Here is a 16,634-nt window from a genome sequence, read left to right as displayed (position 1 = left end):
ACATTTTATGACTTTAGGGGGTTTTTTTTGCTGCATTTTTAAAAAAGATATCAAAGTCAGCACCCTGGAGCGAACACTTCACCAACTCCCTAGGTTATTTATGTGTTTACATCCTTTTTGGCACATCGGCACACACAGACAGACTTTAAGTCTTGCTGATTTTTTTAACAAAGTCATTTTACCTCCCATGGAGCTATTGTGCGATTGATCTACAAAAGAGGTAAAATGCGCCTTTCCTTTCCTTCTCACTGGGAGTTGAACTTTAAAATATTTTCTTGGAACAAACTTATTGGCATGAAGTCACACCTTTAATGTTTGTACAATACCTGTTTTGCTAGACTAGAACATACTTTCCGTGGGTGGGATTGGGTTTCCATATGATTCCTGTTTTCCAGGACACAGCATTAAACCTGAGAGCTGATTTGCCAAAGAGCTGGGTGTGTTGGCTTTAGAAATCGTGGCGTGTTTGTTGTTACCTATGGCTCCTGTTGTTGAGAAAGAATGCAGCCCTGTCGAAGGTGTGAAAATATTTCTGTCTGCCTTCAGGGGTTTCACATGTAGAAACACAATAAAAACACAAGCAGTGAAATTGCCCACACACTGTGACTAATGTTTTCAGTTGTTCTGTTGTAATTGCAGTGCACAATTAATAAAAAGATAAGGAGTGGAGCAAAGACTGTCATCATGCAGGGCTTTAAAAATAACTTTTCTTGTGTTCAACACTAAATGAGGGCTGTGTCCAGATTCTGATATCATGATTCCACTAAAGCGTGTTATGTAAGTTTTCTTTTTTTACAAGGAAACTGACAACAGCGCCCAAATTCAACTTTTCTAACTAACTGCTCAAACCCACCTCCCGTATTTCTGCTTGTTATAATTTAGTAGATGATTAGCTCGTGATTTTGTTCCCTAGAAGTAAACATAATAAAAAAGACTCACTCCAGAGGGACTCATCATTTTTATCTGTGTGTAAGGACATGACCTGTGCATCCTCAGTGGTAACCGCAGCCCTCATGACAGGAAATGAGCCATTGTTTTCTGTAAGCTTCACTTTGATAATCTAAAGTATGTGACCACACTTATGGCGTCATTATTATTTTCATCAGTTTGTCAGCTCCTCTCTGCATTACACAGAAGTGCACTTTTAACCCAGTTATAGCAGGTCAGACAATGTTGTGTTCTTGTTCAGGTCACATGGTTAGATATCAATATTTTAAAGTCTCAATTTAGGAAAAACTTAATGCAGTCTTTTATATTTGAATTTTGGCTTAAACTCATTTTTTTAATGCCCCAGAACAATGTGTACAACTCAAGAAATACATAAAATGTGGACTTATTTTTAACTCTTTACACCTTGAAAGCCGACTGGGAATAACCCTCAAAACAACTGGATGTGCATCAGTAGTGAGTGTGATCTGTGCCTGTGCAGCTACCCTTGGAAAAAGCTGAAAACCACATCTTTATGGATATATACCAAGGTGCAAAAGAGGTTTATCAAATGTTGTCTGTAAGTGGGAAAGAGTTAAAAGATGAATGCATAAAGTAAAAAAAAAATCCTACAGTATTGGTGGAATTTCTGTTGAACCATATCAGACGTGCACACTGGCTCACTGGAGTGTGAGATGAACAAATCCAATAAGCTAGAAGTGTCTAAGTTAAGAAACACACACACGAACACAGAGTGGTTCCAGATTTGACATCAAGTATGTGAAAGATAAATACTGTATTTTATTTGAGTGTGATTTTCCTTCTCCCTCACCAAGTACATCCAGTAAGTATAAAATGAAGGTTGTTTTATGGTCTTTTGTTATATTTGCGTTTACTTTTTTCTGTCACAGCGTTTGTTGAAACTGTTATCTGGTTACGTTTGGGCTTCAGCAGGGACACGTTCACAGAGCAGCACTTTTCCTGACTCACTTGTGTTAGACCTTTTAAGGTAGCCAATGAGACATTTCCATTTAGTCGTCTACAAAGACTTTAGTCCAGACAGGCTTGTCAGATTCTTGAGGATCTGAAAACACAAAGCTCGTCGGGGCTATGTGCATACTCTTCCAAACAGATAAGAAGGGCAACTGAATGCGACTAGCAGGAGTCTGACTCACTCTGTGATCTCAGTCTAATGCGTGCATGTATGAAAACATAGACTCTCATAACAGTCTGCTGTCTGATCTCTGGATCAGTGCGTCTGCATGCGACCAATGGCATGATGTAAACTCATAATCAGGATTGTTGCTTGGTGTGTGCATTAGGTGTACATGTTCTGGTCTTCTAGTTTGTGGAGGAACTTCATTCCCAGTGATAAATCAACCATTAGTGAAAAGCAACCACTCTGATATAAAGGTTACATTGTTGGTTCGTGACTGGTTACCCTGAAGTGATTACTTATTAAAAATGCAGGTCATGTAGACAATTTCGCTAATGTCTGGTTAGGCTTTTCCTGCTTTTGTGCTTGAGTCTGTTTCTGCTCCTGGTTCGAATTCACTTAACATCATCCTTTTGTGTGTCACTCTGAGCTGTTGTTTGCTCCTAAACGCCGCTAAAGTCGTTATCCAATTTGAGGTCTGTGCAGAGCTGGATCAGCTGCTGCTGCATCAGCTACATGCCAGTAGAGGAACGCTCGCTCTGTTACTCATTTGTTCTGTCACCTTTGTGCCTTCGGGGTGGCCTGTAGAAATATGCAGCCCAGGTCGTGCAACAGTAGGAATTCTGCAGGAACAATAAATGTTTTGTAAGCTTTGGATTGCGAGTTTTACATTACTGCTGAAAAAATCTGCCTGGCACCAACAAATTAATAAAGACATAAAGAAAATAAAGAAGTAACCTTTTTTGTCAAGCTTTTGGACGCGACTGATTTGTTTTGTGACTGGAGGACAGCTTATTGTGCTGTTTTATGTAAAGTCAACATTAAAGGGATAAAAGGGAACATTTTAATATTTCATGTGTTCTGTTTTGAAATGCTGTAAATCATTTTTAGGCTTTGGACTGAACTGTTAACTGTTATGTGAGGACATGTGGTCATGCTTTGCTTTCAAAGAATAAACAATTTCACAATTCAGTTAAAGTAAATCAGCCATTTACCTGGTAGTGAAAACAAGCTTAGCTTGGTATTACAGTTGAGTGATATCGTGAATGAGCTGTGCTTTGCTGACCTCACAGGAATGGGTTTATATTTGGCCATATACGTTCATTTTCACCCCCAGTCCCTGGCACGCTGATGTCATTTACAGACAATAAGGGAAAGCCATGGATGCGGCCTGTGAAGGATATGACTGGCAACCGAAAAGCATAACTATAATGGATATTAAACATCAAACAGTATAACCAATTCTTCAGACTCATACATGGAGTCAAAAACACATTAATACAATTACTAAAACATTCAGGCGATGGCAACACATTAAATAAGTAGCTTTGACATAAATAAGTAACACATGTTCACTGTGACAGTTTCTTTTCTCCTTTTAATTACACTCTGTTTTCTTTAGCTTTATTTGATTGTTTTACTTTTAGAGCAATCTTACTGCCTTATATTTTTGCTTTTTACATAGCAACTTGTAGTATTGCAGATTTTTACTTACTGAGTACCTAGGCGAAAGTCAGCAGGTCCAGACAAGGTGTGTCCTAGGATGCTAAAGGCATGTGCTGCTGAACTTGGGGAGCCGCTACAACGAGTCTTCAACCTCAGTCTGCGACTGGGGAGAGTGCCTGCCCTATGGAAGACATCCTGCATCGTCCCGGTCCCCAAAAGGAACCGGCCCAATGAGCTGAATGACTTCCGACCGGTGGCACTGACGTCACATCTTATGAAGACTCTAGAGCGGCTCTTCCTCAACCTCCTCCGACCACAGGTACAACATGCCCAGGACCCACTACAGTTCGCCTACAAGGCGGGTGTCGGAGTGGAGGATGCCATCCTGTACCTCCTGCATAGAGCCCACTCACACCTGGATGGGGGAAAAGGCACGGTCAGGATCCTGTTTCTTGACTTTTCCAGTGCCTTTAATACCATCCGGCCCTGTCTGCTTCAGGAAAAACTGAACAGGATGCAGGTGGACCCCTGCCTGGTCGCTTGGATCTCCGACTACCTCACCGACAGGCCACAGTACGTCAGGCTGAAGGACATCACGTCTGACACTGTGGTCAGCAGCACAGGAGCACCACAGGGAACTGTGCTGTCCCCTCTTCTCTTCACCCTGTACACCTCTGACTTCTGCTACAACTCTGAATTATGCCACATTCAGAAGTTTGCAGACGACACAGCCATCATGGGGTGTATCTGGGATGATCAGGAAGAGGAGTACAGAAGTCTGGTGAGGAACTTTGTCGCATGGAGTCACACAAACCACCTGCAACTCAACACCTCAAAGACTAAGGAACTGGTTGTGGACTTTGGGAGGTCCAGAGCAGGTCCACTGCCGGTTCAGACAGAGGGGGAGGAGGTGGAGGTGGTCAACAAGTACAAGTACCTCGGGCTGTGGGTGGACAACAAACTGGACTGGTCATGCAACACAGAGCACCTGTATAAAAAAGCCCAAAGCCGACTGTACTTCCTCAGGAGGCTGAGGTCTTTTAACATCTGCAGGAAGCTCCTGAGGATGTTTTACCAGTCGGTGGTTGCTGGAGTACTTTTCTATGCTGTGGTGTGCTGGGGGAACAGCACAGCAAAGAAGGACTCATCCAGGCTGGAAAAACTGATCAGGAAGGCTAGCTCTGTGGTCGGCATGAAGCTGGACACTCTGGTGACAGTGGCAGAGAAAAGGACACTAAAGAAACTGCTGGACATTATGGACAATGCTGGGCATCCTCTGCACACGGCCATAAACAACCAGAAGAGTCTGTTCAGTGACAGGTTGCTTCTCCCCAAGACAAGAACCAACAGACTTAAAAACTCCTTTGTCCCACACGCCATCAGACTGTTTAACTCCTCTCTGGAGGGGAGAGGGAGGGGGAGCAGGAGGACAAAGGAGGGGGGAACAACTAAGCTGTAGTGCCTCTTCACTTCACTGTGCAATTACCTTTTGTGCAATACTTTTGTTAATAGTCAACGGTGCAATAGACTCCATACTTGAAATGTGCAATCCACTTGTATTTTTATTTTTATTTTATTCCTATTTATTCTATTTATCCCCTTTGTATATTTTTATCTATATATGTCTTTGTATTTATATATGTGTGTGTGTATATATATATATATATATATATATATATATATATATATATATATATATATATATATATAATATTCTGTAACTCTATAACTTCTGTCGGTGCTGTGCTTTTTTGGAACCGAATTTCCCAGAGGAACCCACCCGAGGGCTTAATAAAGTTTTATCTTATCTTATCTTATCTTATCTTATCTATTTTTCCCCATATCACCGCATTTTTGTCGGTTTAATTGAGATAATCTGCTTCTTTTTTTTTTTTTTATACGTACTCTCCCTTTAAGCCCAATACCTTGCTTTAAGTTTCGTCCCTTCTGATTGGCTGCCCTTTGTAAACAGAAGCTTTGAATGGCAGGTGGGTGGGGCCGGTGTGGCCACAGGTATTACTTGTATATTCTGAATATGGCCATCACCATAGTAACAGTGTGTATGCATTGCAGAAGATTAATTAGCCTGCTTCCACCTTGATATGTTTGCAGAGTAACCTGCTGTGGCTGGATGGGTTTCTACAGTATCTGGGATTTGTTAACATAGGGCAGCTGTATTATATTAACAATTGTGTTTGCAGTTACATGTCGAATTTGGTGAGAAAAGTTCAACAACAACATCAATAATAATAAGAATAAATGCCTCAAATCACTGAACTCAGTCTTTTGTTTTCCATTGCTTTGTAATCTTAGAAGAGAGTCTTCTTAAACAGGCTCAGTCAGGAGTTCAAGCTCGCTCAATAATTCATTGAGCAGCGTGCTGACTGGACAGCAGTCAGTAGGTGTTGCCTTCCGCTGCTCAGCAAGGGGCCATCACATTCCTCTGTTTACTACTTTTTCATGGCTCTCTGAACATCGTGTGATAATCGGGATGTAAAATTTCACTGTGCCAGAAGTTGTCATACCGGTGCTGACCCTCCCCTCTCAGCTATTCCCGATCCCCCTAGTTCCCTATTTGGCCGTTTCGGTCTCCTTGTGGGCGGGTCGCATGCTTTTGTGGCTCACTCCCACTGTGACGTGAAGAGAAAAGTAGCTCCCCACACACTTACCGGGCCGAGGACTGATAAAGTGACTGAGCTGCTGTGTGCGGTCAGCAGAGAGACACCGTGACGAAGCTTTGAATTCTTTATTTATTGTGTGTGTGGAGTATTTATTTCTGTGAGAGATGAACGCAGTGACGAGAAGTCTGTGCACCTTTGAGGACATCAGAAGTCAAGAATATGGGGTAAGTTACTTATACATAAGCTTACGTGGATTTCTGTGTCTTTGTGCGTTTGCTGTACTTAACTGAAGAAGGTCTAATCAATGGATGACCCAACCAGAAATAAATCAGGGTGGATAATTTCCTGTTCATTTATTGTAATTAATTTATTTACGTTATTTACTATTTCTTTAATTTTTCATTTTTTGTCTGTACTCTGCCCTCTGATTTTGTGGCTTCACCTGCTTTAAATGGTGCATTTACTGTCCCTGGCTTTGTTGCAATTAAGGTATTAACCCCTCTTACCCACAGAGACAAGGTGGCAGCTCAGTATTAATCCAAATAACATCTGTGTCTGCCACAAGTACCTTCTGGACACATCATTTAAAGGCTTACAGTTACAGAGAGTGAAGGCAGCTCAGGCCACCTGCCCATGTGAAGGTTTGATCACCAGAAATAATCAGCTCACTATGTGTGTGCTTTGCTGCAAACCTGTAAAGAAAGTAGTCCTAAGCTATACTTTACATCCCTTGAATGGGCTTTATTTGCTTGCGTGACAGCAAAAGCATTAATCATTTACCTCACCTGAAAAAACAAACTGTTGACCTGCGCTGTGGTTTATGAGGTTGCGGGGCAACATGATACCCTCCACCTTCCACCTCAGCGCTCTCCTGCTGAGCTCATATCAAATCATATTACAGAAACGTGTAAAACTTTCAAGACACACACGTTCATATTTGTTTAAAAATAACCCGAAGGTCGTCTAAATTCTTAATTTAATTAGATATTGTCTGACTGAGCTCGACGGGAAGGCAAATTATTTTACTTACAATGAATCAGACCCTTTGATGTGTATGAATGTATTAAAGTTCTATTAAATTCATTATTTTTTGTCCATTTGTGATGAAAATCTATGGTTGGCACAAAGTCCCGCACCATTTGGGACCCACTGATCTAGATCTTCTGTTGTGTAACTACAAAGCAGACATAAACGTCAACGTGTACAAAGGGCCACTTACACACAACTGATTAACAGCTCTCAGGAATGTGTTATGGGGCAATATACGAAACTTTATGTTTGTCCAGTCTTTGTTTTATCTAATCATACATGACATTTGAACACGAGGCTGATAGCACATTTGCATCAGCTTCACAGAGAACATAAATTTATCTTTAACAAAGTCAAATTCAGCAGTCAAATAGTCACCCACCTGCAGTATTTGCATCTGATATGGCTGTTCCTAGTTAAAAAAGCAGCCTAGGAACTTTCACCTCGGCGTACTGTAACGACTGCAGGGTACTGACAGATTAGTTAATGACACAGTTATCAGTGACATGTCTGTAAGGATACAAGAGGAGGAGGAATGTGCCTGATGTAGCACAGAGAGGCCTTCAACAGCTCATTTGTTAAGTATGTTTTCGGGAACTGGGATCATGTGATAAAAATAAAATAGAAGGAACAAGGAGCACTGACTCTGAAACAAAGAGTGCTCTAAGGTTAGTACTAGTGACCAGAAATCCCAGGGTTTTTTAATCTATTGTTTGAAACTGTAGTGCTTTCTCTTTCCTGCACAGCAGGATTTATCAAGGTATTATTTTCAGCTCAGGCGATGTTTAGAAGTGATGTCACAATTGCATGTTGTTGAACACATTCCCAGCGTCTCTTCTCATCATCAGTCATCTTAGTCAGGAGAGTCTGACATCACCAGCTGGGAATGGGCCAGACATGACTTATTGGCACATTTGTGTTGAGACACGATTGCAATATGCCCGCAAACATCTTTTTTACCTGCCACACAGACCAGAAAAATGACTGATTATTGGGATTCTAGTGTCCTCTGTCACTGTGAACTCTGATCCTGGACTGCTTGTTTATCATCACCTGTTCAGGTTCTCACATGATGGCATTTCACGCAACAATCAGCTCCTCTGTCCTCTTTAAAATGGACTTAACCTAATTTAACCCATTAATTGGCGCAGCCTGCTGAGTCAGTGGGACAGTGACACCTTTTCACTGCCGCAGGAGCTACAGATGCATAAACTAGGGCTCAGCACTATAATTATCAGCTAATTGTCCAGTAATGGTCTAAGATTAAATGATTAATTGAATAACAATCATCATAGCTTCTCAGCACAGTCCAAAATCCAAAAGTGGGTGTTTAATTTATTCTCTTATGTGACAAAGAAAAGCAGCCTCTCTGGAGGTTTGCAAGCACCAGGTTAGTCACATGAAGAAACCCTGAAATGATAAATAAGTTACCAGTTTAACTGTGCATCAGTCCTATTTTGATTAACTTTGATTCATCTCTGTGGTTTTGTGTAAAACTCCCCGTGCTTGCCAAAGCTGGGTGGAGCAGAATATAAAGGTGGTCATAAAATCCAGTTTCTATTACCGATAAGTTGGTGTTGAATCTTTGAGTCGTAGTTTTGTTTACCTAATCTTTGATCACATAGTTCCCTGTGTTAGTGTTTGCTGTTCAGCCAATCAGTTGTGTCAAGAGAGCACATGATGCAGTAAGAGGTTTATTGGGTTACACCTATTGAAATAAAGGTTTTCTATACAAATGTGTTTATATTCCTGTTTCCTTTATGCAAGCAAGACACTGAAACTCAATAACAGTGTGAACATTGTTACTAAACTACCTGAAATCACACAGGAAGTGCTCGGATTGCACCTGTCGTTTTAAAGGCCGAGGTTTACGATGCAGTTGGACAAAAGATAAAGTGACACCTGTGCAGCGTGTGGGAAAGCAGTGCAAGAGAGGAGGAATGTCATTTAATTCAAAGACGTTTGTTCAAACACACACACATTAGAGGATGTTTCTTTTTGGGGAATGCAGGAAGTACACTTGTAGAGACAAGGGGATGCTTTACCATTAAAGGGCGCGATACCTGCTCCTACCTCCGTTCGGAAATATAAACTCTTTCCTCTTTAAGTGGGATCGATTTCTAAGGGACAAATCCAGAAACTCTGCATGTTTAACAGCAACATTCCTAAACTGCTAGTCAACCCTCAGTTACAGCCTCCTGATGCCAAGGTCTGAGATGAAAAGCATCCTCGTATCCTTTCAGCCTTTCTGCCTGCAGGTACCCCGTGATCTTTTGTGACCATTGTCGTGCACCCAGCTGTGTGGACTCTGTGCGTAAAGCTCAGTGTCATGTTTCTGCCATTATAAAGGCAGTGTGCACTTAACCTCGTATGTGTGTTTTGCTGCGTGTCAGTGGCCATGCGTGGGTAACTGTCTATAAGCTCATCCAACTGGTCCTTTTGTCCGTGTTCCCGGGAAGTGTAGTATTACAGGTTGTTGCTGAAGGTGGAAAGGACCGCATTTTTGTGTGTCCGCGGACATAAAAGAGCAAACCAGCAGAGAGACTGAATAGCTCAGAGCTGGGATTAGTGGAGTCTTTGTTTGGCTGTCTGTGGAAGTCCGGAAAAGTCGTGTAATGATGGATTCCTTCTTAACAACTATCCCACTGTTCCCCTTTCGTCCTCCCCCAGTCGTGCACCCTGTTAGAGCTTACAGACATTTGCAATCTGAGAGGAGAGCATGAAGAAAGAAAGGTGTTTTTTTTTTTTTGTTGTTTTTTTTTGCTTTCATTTCTCTGAGTTTTCTTCATTGTGGTTGGACCTCCATCAAGACTATTACTCTATTTCCTTTTTTACATTCATTTTCTATTATTATGTCTCTTGAATATCAGTCCCACACATCTCGCTGTCTGCCTTTTCCCTTTCACTGCATCCTGAAAAGATAACCAGCTAATCTAGCCCTAGACCTTCTCTAAACACAAAGCTTTTCTTTTACAGCAGCTTTTTATGGTGGCGTTACGCAACACGAGCGAGTTCATTTCCCCTCGTCTGGTCAGAATCGAGACGCACTCTGCACATCAGACAGAGTCTCTGGACAGAAGCTGAGATTAGAAAGATTAGAATTGGTTATTTGTTTGTTTTTATTATCCATCATTGATACATTTTTTTAATTAGTTGCTTGGTAAGTGGCATTTCATCTACATTCAAAAATCACTTGAAGACAGGTGATTTTGCATTTCATTTATCTACACTTCCTTATAATTACGGGGGGAGAACAGGGAAGGTTTTGGCTGAAACTACCAAGCTGAAGATTATGAAGCTTGTTGGGAGGGAAAGACCCATTAAAGTGTCAATCCAGACAAAATGCCTTAAAAAGTGGAGGCTGGGCTCACTGGGTTCTCTTCTAGTTGTTGACCAAAACAGAAGCAGCTGTTGATAAAGGCAATCACACACGAATGTTCATTCTAGCCGCACTTTCACCGAGTTGTATTAAAGGCTCAGAGAACAACATGCATCTATAACTGTCTGACAGCAGGGCGTACTCCATCCGCAGATGAAGATCGTGCGACTTGATCGGTGTTCTGTAACGCCAATTAAACTGACATTTAGGCGAGATTGCTGTGACACCGCCTAAAGCAGTGTCTATGAAAGGAAAAGCAAGGTAACAAAATGTAGGTAGGGCTGTTGTGGTGCATGATGAGCACCAAAAGAACACAAAGGAATAAACTATTAACGTACAAGTGGCTAAACATGACCAGACACTCCCACTCAAACGCACCAGAGAGCAGGCACACACAGATATGTTCATTTTGTTTACGATTTAACCAATCACCAATTAATCTGATTGGAAGTATTACTCGTTCATACATTAGTTTCTGTTTAGAGTTGTTTGGCGGTGACTTGAGGAGGACACAGTGAATACCCACGGGAAAATGAACAGAACAAGTTGTGTTGGCTGGAACGAGTTATATAATGTCTTCGACCTCCTCCCAAACATCCGCATACTTGCATTAGCACAGACGCTGACTGGTCACTGTTTATTAGAGGCCACCGTGTACTGGAAGACACACACGGAGTCCCGTCCTTGGGACTTTTATCCTGTGACTGAAAGAAAATATCTGTGCGTTTTACTCGTTGATTCTGTGCATTGTTTTGCCTCCATATTACTCCGCCCTCTTGTATTGTTAGTGTGCCAGACAGTTTATGGCTACTGTGAGGTTATGTTGCCATGGAAATATTCCGTCTTGCTTGACATTACATTTGCTGAGTACTTTCCCAGAAATCCAGCCACTGTCTCCAGTTGGCTGCGAGCATCTGGAGGGTTTCCGCCTAAGTCCCTCTGACGTCTGTAGCACTTAGTTTAAATCAAACAATCTGTCCCTGTGCAGCAGGGAGAAAACTTTTTCTTTCGTTCTGATGCTCCTATAACACACTTTCTTACTGGATACTCCCCCACCCCTCTGTCCCTCCTTCTCTGTTTCACTCTGTGAGTATGACTCAGTCTCTCCTCCTCTTTTTTCCCCCTCTCCTCCTCAAAATAGTCCCCAATCAGCCTCTCCATCACATAACCGTCTCTTTGTGGCTTCACTTCATCAACCTCTTACTTTCGCTGCCTTTTTCAGGAGGGGTGTAGGCGGCTGCGGCTCACACTTCACGACCAGAACCAGGCGGCGGCTCGGAGCACAGAGCAGCACAGGGACAAGGTAAGCACGTCCTGTACCTGATAACTTCTGACCACCAGAAGGGAGAACAGAGCAGATCCTGGGCATTAGATCAGCAGCAGATGGAGCGTGTTTGGAGTTTAGAGTTTTAAAATGCGAGTCTTTGATATTTGAATAGATTTGTCACCTATTAGACTAGACTGAGAGAATTGATTTTAAAATGTTATCGGATGAGAAAAGAAGTGCTGAAGGTTTGTTCACCCCATTTTTTGGATCTGAAGGTTCAGACAGTTGCTGACAGTTGCTTAATCTTCTCTACGATCCTCAGTAATTAGCTCAGAACAGCTGCGCTTTCAAAAAAGGAAAAAGAAAAGATACCAGCCTCGTATGAAGATGCCATCAGCTTTTCATTAGTGGGGTTCCCACACTCAGAGTGTCTCAAGACAACCATTGTTATACCAATACCAGTGGGACCACCAGAGCAGCACAGTTGCATAACGTGTCTCCACCTTTATCTGCGTGCCCCTGCCCCCCTCGCTCTCTCACTCCCTCTCTGCGTATTGTGGTTTTGGCCAGATGTTTATGGGTTAGTCTCCATAGCGATTAGTGCTCAAAGTCTCTGGCTCCTGATTACAGAGGCTCTCGGTCTTTCACACCCACGCAGAAAGAAATTTTTCATTTTTGCCTGTTAACAGTTTAATTTGACCAAGCACGCAGACGGTCCTGGCAAAAAGTTTTGTATTAATTATCAGTCAGATTCATTCCTGCCAGTTCTCACGAATCCTGTATTGCAGCATTGATTGTAAATATGACCAAACCCTTTCTGGATCATCTGCAATTAGTTTGACATTTTATTTAGAAATTTATCACACCCATCTATTCACGCAAAACCCAATTGTGAACTCCTCTTATGTCTGCTAATCTCCAGCCAATCGGACGAGCTTTTGCACTGGTGCAGCCAGGCAACGAGAGGACTGCTTTGACCTCTGAACCAGTCAAATCCACAGAGGAGCAAGTAGAAATCATCAAGGTAGGCTTCTTCGTATTTTCTTTGTTTGTTTTTTTTTCTTCTGTTGGTTTTAAACCAGTATATACATTCATGTATGTCCTTGTTTCAGGTGTATCTAGAGGCCCGCAAAAAAGAGCAGCAGAAACACCAAGAGAGCCTGAAGATGCTGTCAGATGAAGTTTCACAGATACAGGAGGTCAGTGTCTGGACAGCATCTAACTGGCTGTTTCACTAACACACAAATGCACACAGTAATTCTACAGTCTGTCGTCCCTGTTTTATAGCTTATGTAAGAATTTGCATCTTGTAAAATCATCCTCACTCATACGCCTCTTTTCTCTCGTGATTCCCTTCATCTCCCGACTTTCCTGTGTTGGTTATTTGCTCAAGTAGAAAACATACATGTTCAGATAATATCTTAATTTATAACAATATCTTTTTTGTGTGTTTGTGTCACACAGGTGAGATACTGCCTGAAGACTCTGAGGGAGCAGATGGCAGCCAAAAACAAGGTAAGCCATTGTTAGCCTTGCATCCTGAGCTCTTGATGGCATTTCCTTTAACTCTCCCCTCACTGTCTTTAACATTTTCCATCTGCACTTCCTCCTTTTATCTGTCCAGCCGCACACAAATGGGTGGAAGGTTGGAATCCCCTTCAGAAAGAGCACTTCATCCACTAAACCAGGAGCCAAAGATGACGGGCAGGTGAGCAAACACACGTATGCACATCATAGCTTCAGTCCTGTGGTGTCTTGTTGTTGTTTTTTTCCACGGCCTATCTGCGTCAGTTTGTGTTTTCTATAAGATTCCTGTAAAGCGATCACCTCCCGGAGGCTCACAGATAGAATGTGGTGTAAAGTTAAACAGCGAAGTCATCATGGGGGGGAAAAGAGAGGATTAAAATGGCAGACAAAAAGTAGCTACGTTTACAGCACCCCAGGGTGTAAGAAAATGCGTGGAAGAGCTGTTCCGGCACACTATGTACCGCTGCCTGCGTGTGTTATTGTTTTCAGGCCCCCTTCATTCCACGCATGCTTCATCCTCGCTGACTCTAAGCCAGGCATTTGTCGCATCCTCTTGTTGTGCGTGTCAGCAGTGTTTTGCAGACACACACAACAAAGAAGCTGACACTGTTGTGTTTGGTTTTTACTGTTTTTGCGCCACTTTTAGCAGCATTTGTGACTCACACGACAGCTTACTCGCTCTAGGTGTGGGAGGCACAAATAGGAGGGAAACGCAGGTCAGGTTCCAGCTGCGCCACTGACGCACGTGGACACGCCTGTTTTCTTTATAGCGGCAACGCCCACAGAGCTCTTACGAGACTCGGCCATCATTGTATTGATTACATCATTATAAAAACATCTGAGTACTATTAGGGTAATCCAGCGCTTTATTTTCTGTTAGGACGTGGATGACGAAGCAGAGAGAAGCAAGCTGAGAGAAGTCAGTAAGCGCTTATATGCACAGATGCAGGAAGCAGAAAAGAAACACCTGGAGGAGAAAGAGAGACTGCAGGTAACCTACACTGGCTTTGCATTCATCGTGCATATTACATACAAAGTAAACACATACATATTTATATAATTTGCATGAAAGCGATATTTAGAACAAAACTTTTTGACCAATCCAGGCTGAAGGCAGCAGGCTTAGAGAGCGTCTGAGTGACCAGGAGGAGAAGCTGAGGAGTACAGAAGAAGCCAATGAGAAGAAAGACCAGCGCATTGATGAGCTCCAGAGGCTGCTGGGAGGAATGGAGCAGGAGAGCGCCACGTTGCGGGAGGCCATCCGCAACCGTGAAGATGAACTGTGGGAACTGCGAAAGATCAGAGAGGAGGGCCACAAAGGGGCAGAAAGGTCAGCTAATAAGCACACACACACACATATAAGTGTTAAACTCTCCACTTATCAATTATCTGCCAATAGCGTGTTCAATAGCGTGCTGTAACTTACTGTGTGTGTTTTAGGACTGAGCAGTTGGAGAAGGAGGTGGCCATACTCAAAGAAAAGATCCACCATCTGGATGACATGCTGAAAAGCCAACAGAGGAAAGTCAGACACATGATCGAGCAGGTGGGATGAGCATGTGCGGCTCTATAAAGCAAACACATTGTCTCCGTCTTCTTTGCGTAGGGATCGCTCACTGTCTGTCTCCGTGTTTGCTCGTCTTTAGCTCCAGAACTCTCGCATGGTGATCCAGGAGCGGGACCGCGTGATCAAAGAGCTGGAGGAGAAAGTGGCATTTTTGGAGGCTGAGGTGAGGACAGCTTCTTCTGTGAGAAAATATGTCTGAGGAATTTAAATTGAAGGGTCAGGGTAAAACGTAGACCAGCCTCTGCAATTAGAGAGAAGACGAAAGGAGAAAAGCTGAAGCCAGTGTCTGTTCTGTGATTATAATTTGCACCCTTTGAAATCTCCCTGTGTTTGCAGAACCGAGAAATGCACGACCAGGTGGACTACTTTCTGGGAGGACAAAGGTCAAATTCCTACCTTTCATCAGAACGCAACACCCAGATTGTCTACAGGTGACTTATTTTGCCAGCGCTCTTCCAATATATTACCTATAAACAACACATTTAGGTGCGTTAAATGCTGTTTTCCACCTAAAAAATAATTTATCCTCCTCTCATCACTACAGCAAACCAATCAAGCTGTCCACCTCATCCAACAAACCGCTTCCTTTCATCAAAGTCATCGAGATCAAGTCATGAACCAGCTGGGCAGATGAATTAATCAGTTACTGCTGAGAAGGGCTCAGAAGCACCAACTGCCTGTTCGATGCCGACTGAAGTGAACGGTTTCGATGTGCGTGCTGAACATCAGAGACCACAACTACCAAACCAAACAACATTGAAGGAAAAAAGGGGGTGGGAGGGGATTATCAGCACACATACAAACACACACACACTTGCGTGTCTGCGCATATGCATAAAGAATGTCCGCTTTAATGTAGATGCATTAGAGAGAGCGATGTGTGTCTAAGTTTACGTGTAGTACTGCAAACTGTATGCAAGTGTTTTTGCTTGCCCTGCTTTAAGTTTCTAATGATGATTAACTGTAAGAGCAGGGGGTAATAATTCCTAGCAACATTATAAAATTCACATACAGCAATGCAGCGCCAATAAACTGTAGTTAACGCCACCGTCAGGACACACGATGTGAAGAATCATTAACACGTTTATCTGAATTGGGTCTTTGTCTTCGTTGCTGACTTCTCCGTGACTCCGCTCCCTTTCTGTGTGAGCGGTGTAATGCTTTAGAGTGTAAATACTGACTGTAGCCTCCATAAGGGCGACACCCTGTGATTATTTTTATGGGCTATTTATTTTTTTCTCTGAGCTGTTTGTAAGTAAATATATGTTTGTCAAGCCTCCAACGAAAAGTATGGCACTTTATGAAACTGTGAGGATGCGGAAAGAAAAAGATGTTTGGGAAGTCAGACACATGAGAGGCGTCCTTTTTCTTAATATTTCTTGTAAAGCATTTCAGTCACTGTGCAGACAGTCACCTTCTTGTTGTACATATCAATGTGATTTTGATGTTTTGATTTCTACCTAACAGCTTTTTCCTCTATATTTATTAATGTTAAATGAAATGCCTAGAGAGATTGTTTAATAGAGATGCTTTTGTACGAAGTACCTGTTAATCTGCTATCTGTGTTTGTTTTAGAATAAAATCACTGAAAATCAATGAGTTTCCTTTCAGTTCTTACGCAGAGAGCACAAGTGAAATAAGGTGATGCGGACTCCTTCTGCTGGACGCTAGTTGCATTACAAAATGATATAATGATACACTTTATTAGGTACATC

The 16,634-nt window shown here is 42.4% G+C and overlaps 1 protein-coding gene across 1 annotated transcript; it reads left to right on the top strand.

Moving 5' to 3' along the window:
* The first annotated feature begins 6,190 nt into the window (after positions 1–6,190).
* On the top strand, positions 6,191–16,515 carry tuft1a (tuftelin 1a). The gene is made up of 12 exons (XM_084943685.1): positions 6,191–6,374; positions 11,781–11,861; positions 12,748–12,849; positions 12,938–13,024; positions 13,290–13,340; positions 13,450–13,533; positions 14,233–14,343; positions 14,459–14,682; positions 14,793–14,898; positions 14,999–15,082; positions 15,256–15,350; positions 15,464–16,515. The coding sequence occupies exons 1-12, from the start codon at positions 6,315–6,317 to the stop codon at positions 15,534–15,536; spliced, it is 1,158 nt and encodes a 385-aa protein (XP_084799811.1). The 5' UTR covers positions 6,191–6,314; the 3' UTR covers positions 15,537–16,515.
* The last annotated feature ends 119 nt before the right edge of the window (positions 16,516–16,634 follow it).

Source organism: Perissodus microlepis, chromosome 11 (assembly GCF_051167445.1).
Source record: "Perissodus microlepis isolate ML-2025 ecotype Zambia chromosome 11, ASM5116744v1, whole genome shotgun sequence".
In the NCBI taxonomy this organism is placed as follows: Eukaryota; Metazoa; Chordata; class Actinopteri; order Cichliformes; family Cichlidae; genus Perissodus; species Perissodus microlepis.
The sequence above is the reverse complement of the archived record's forward strand: the minus strand, read 5'-3'. Positions and strand labels throughout refer to the sequence as shown.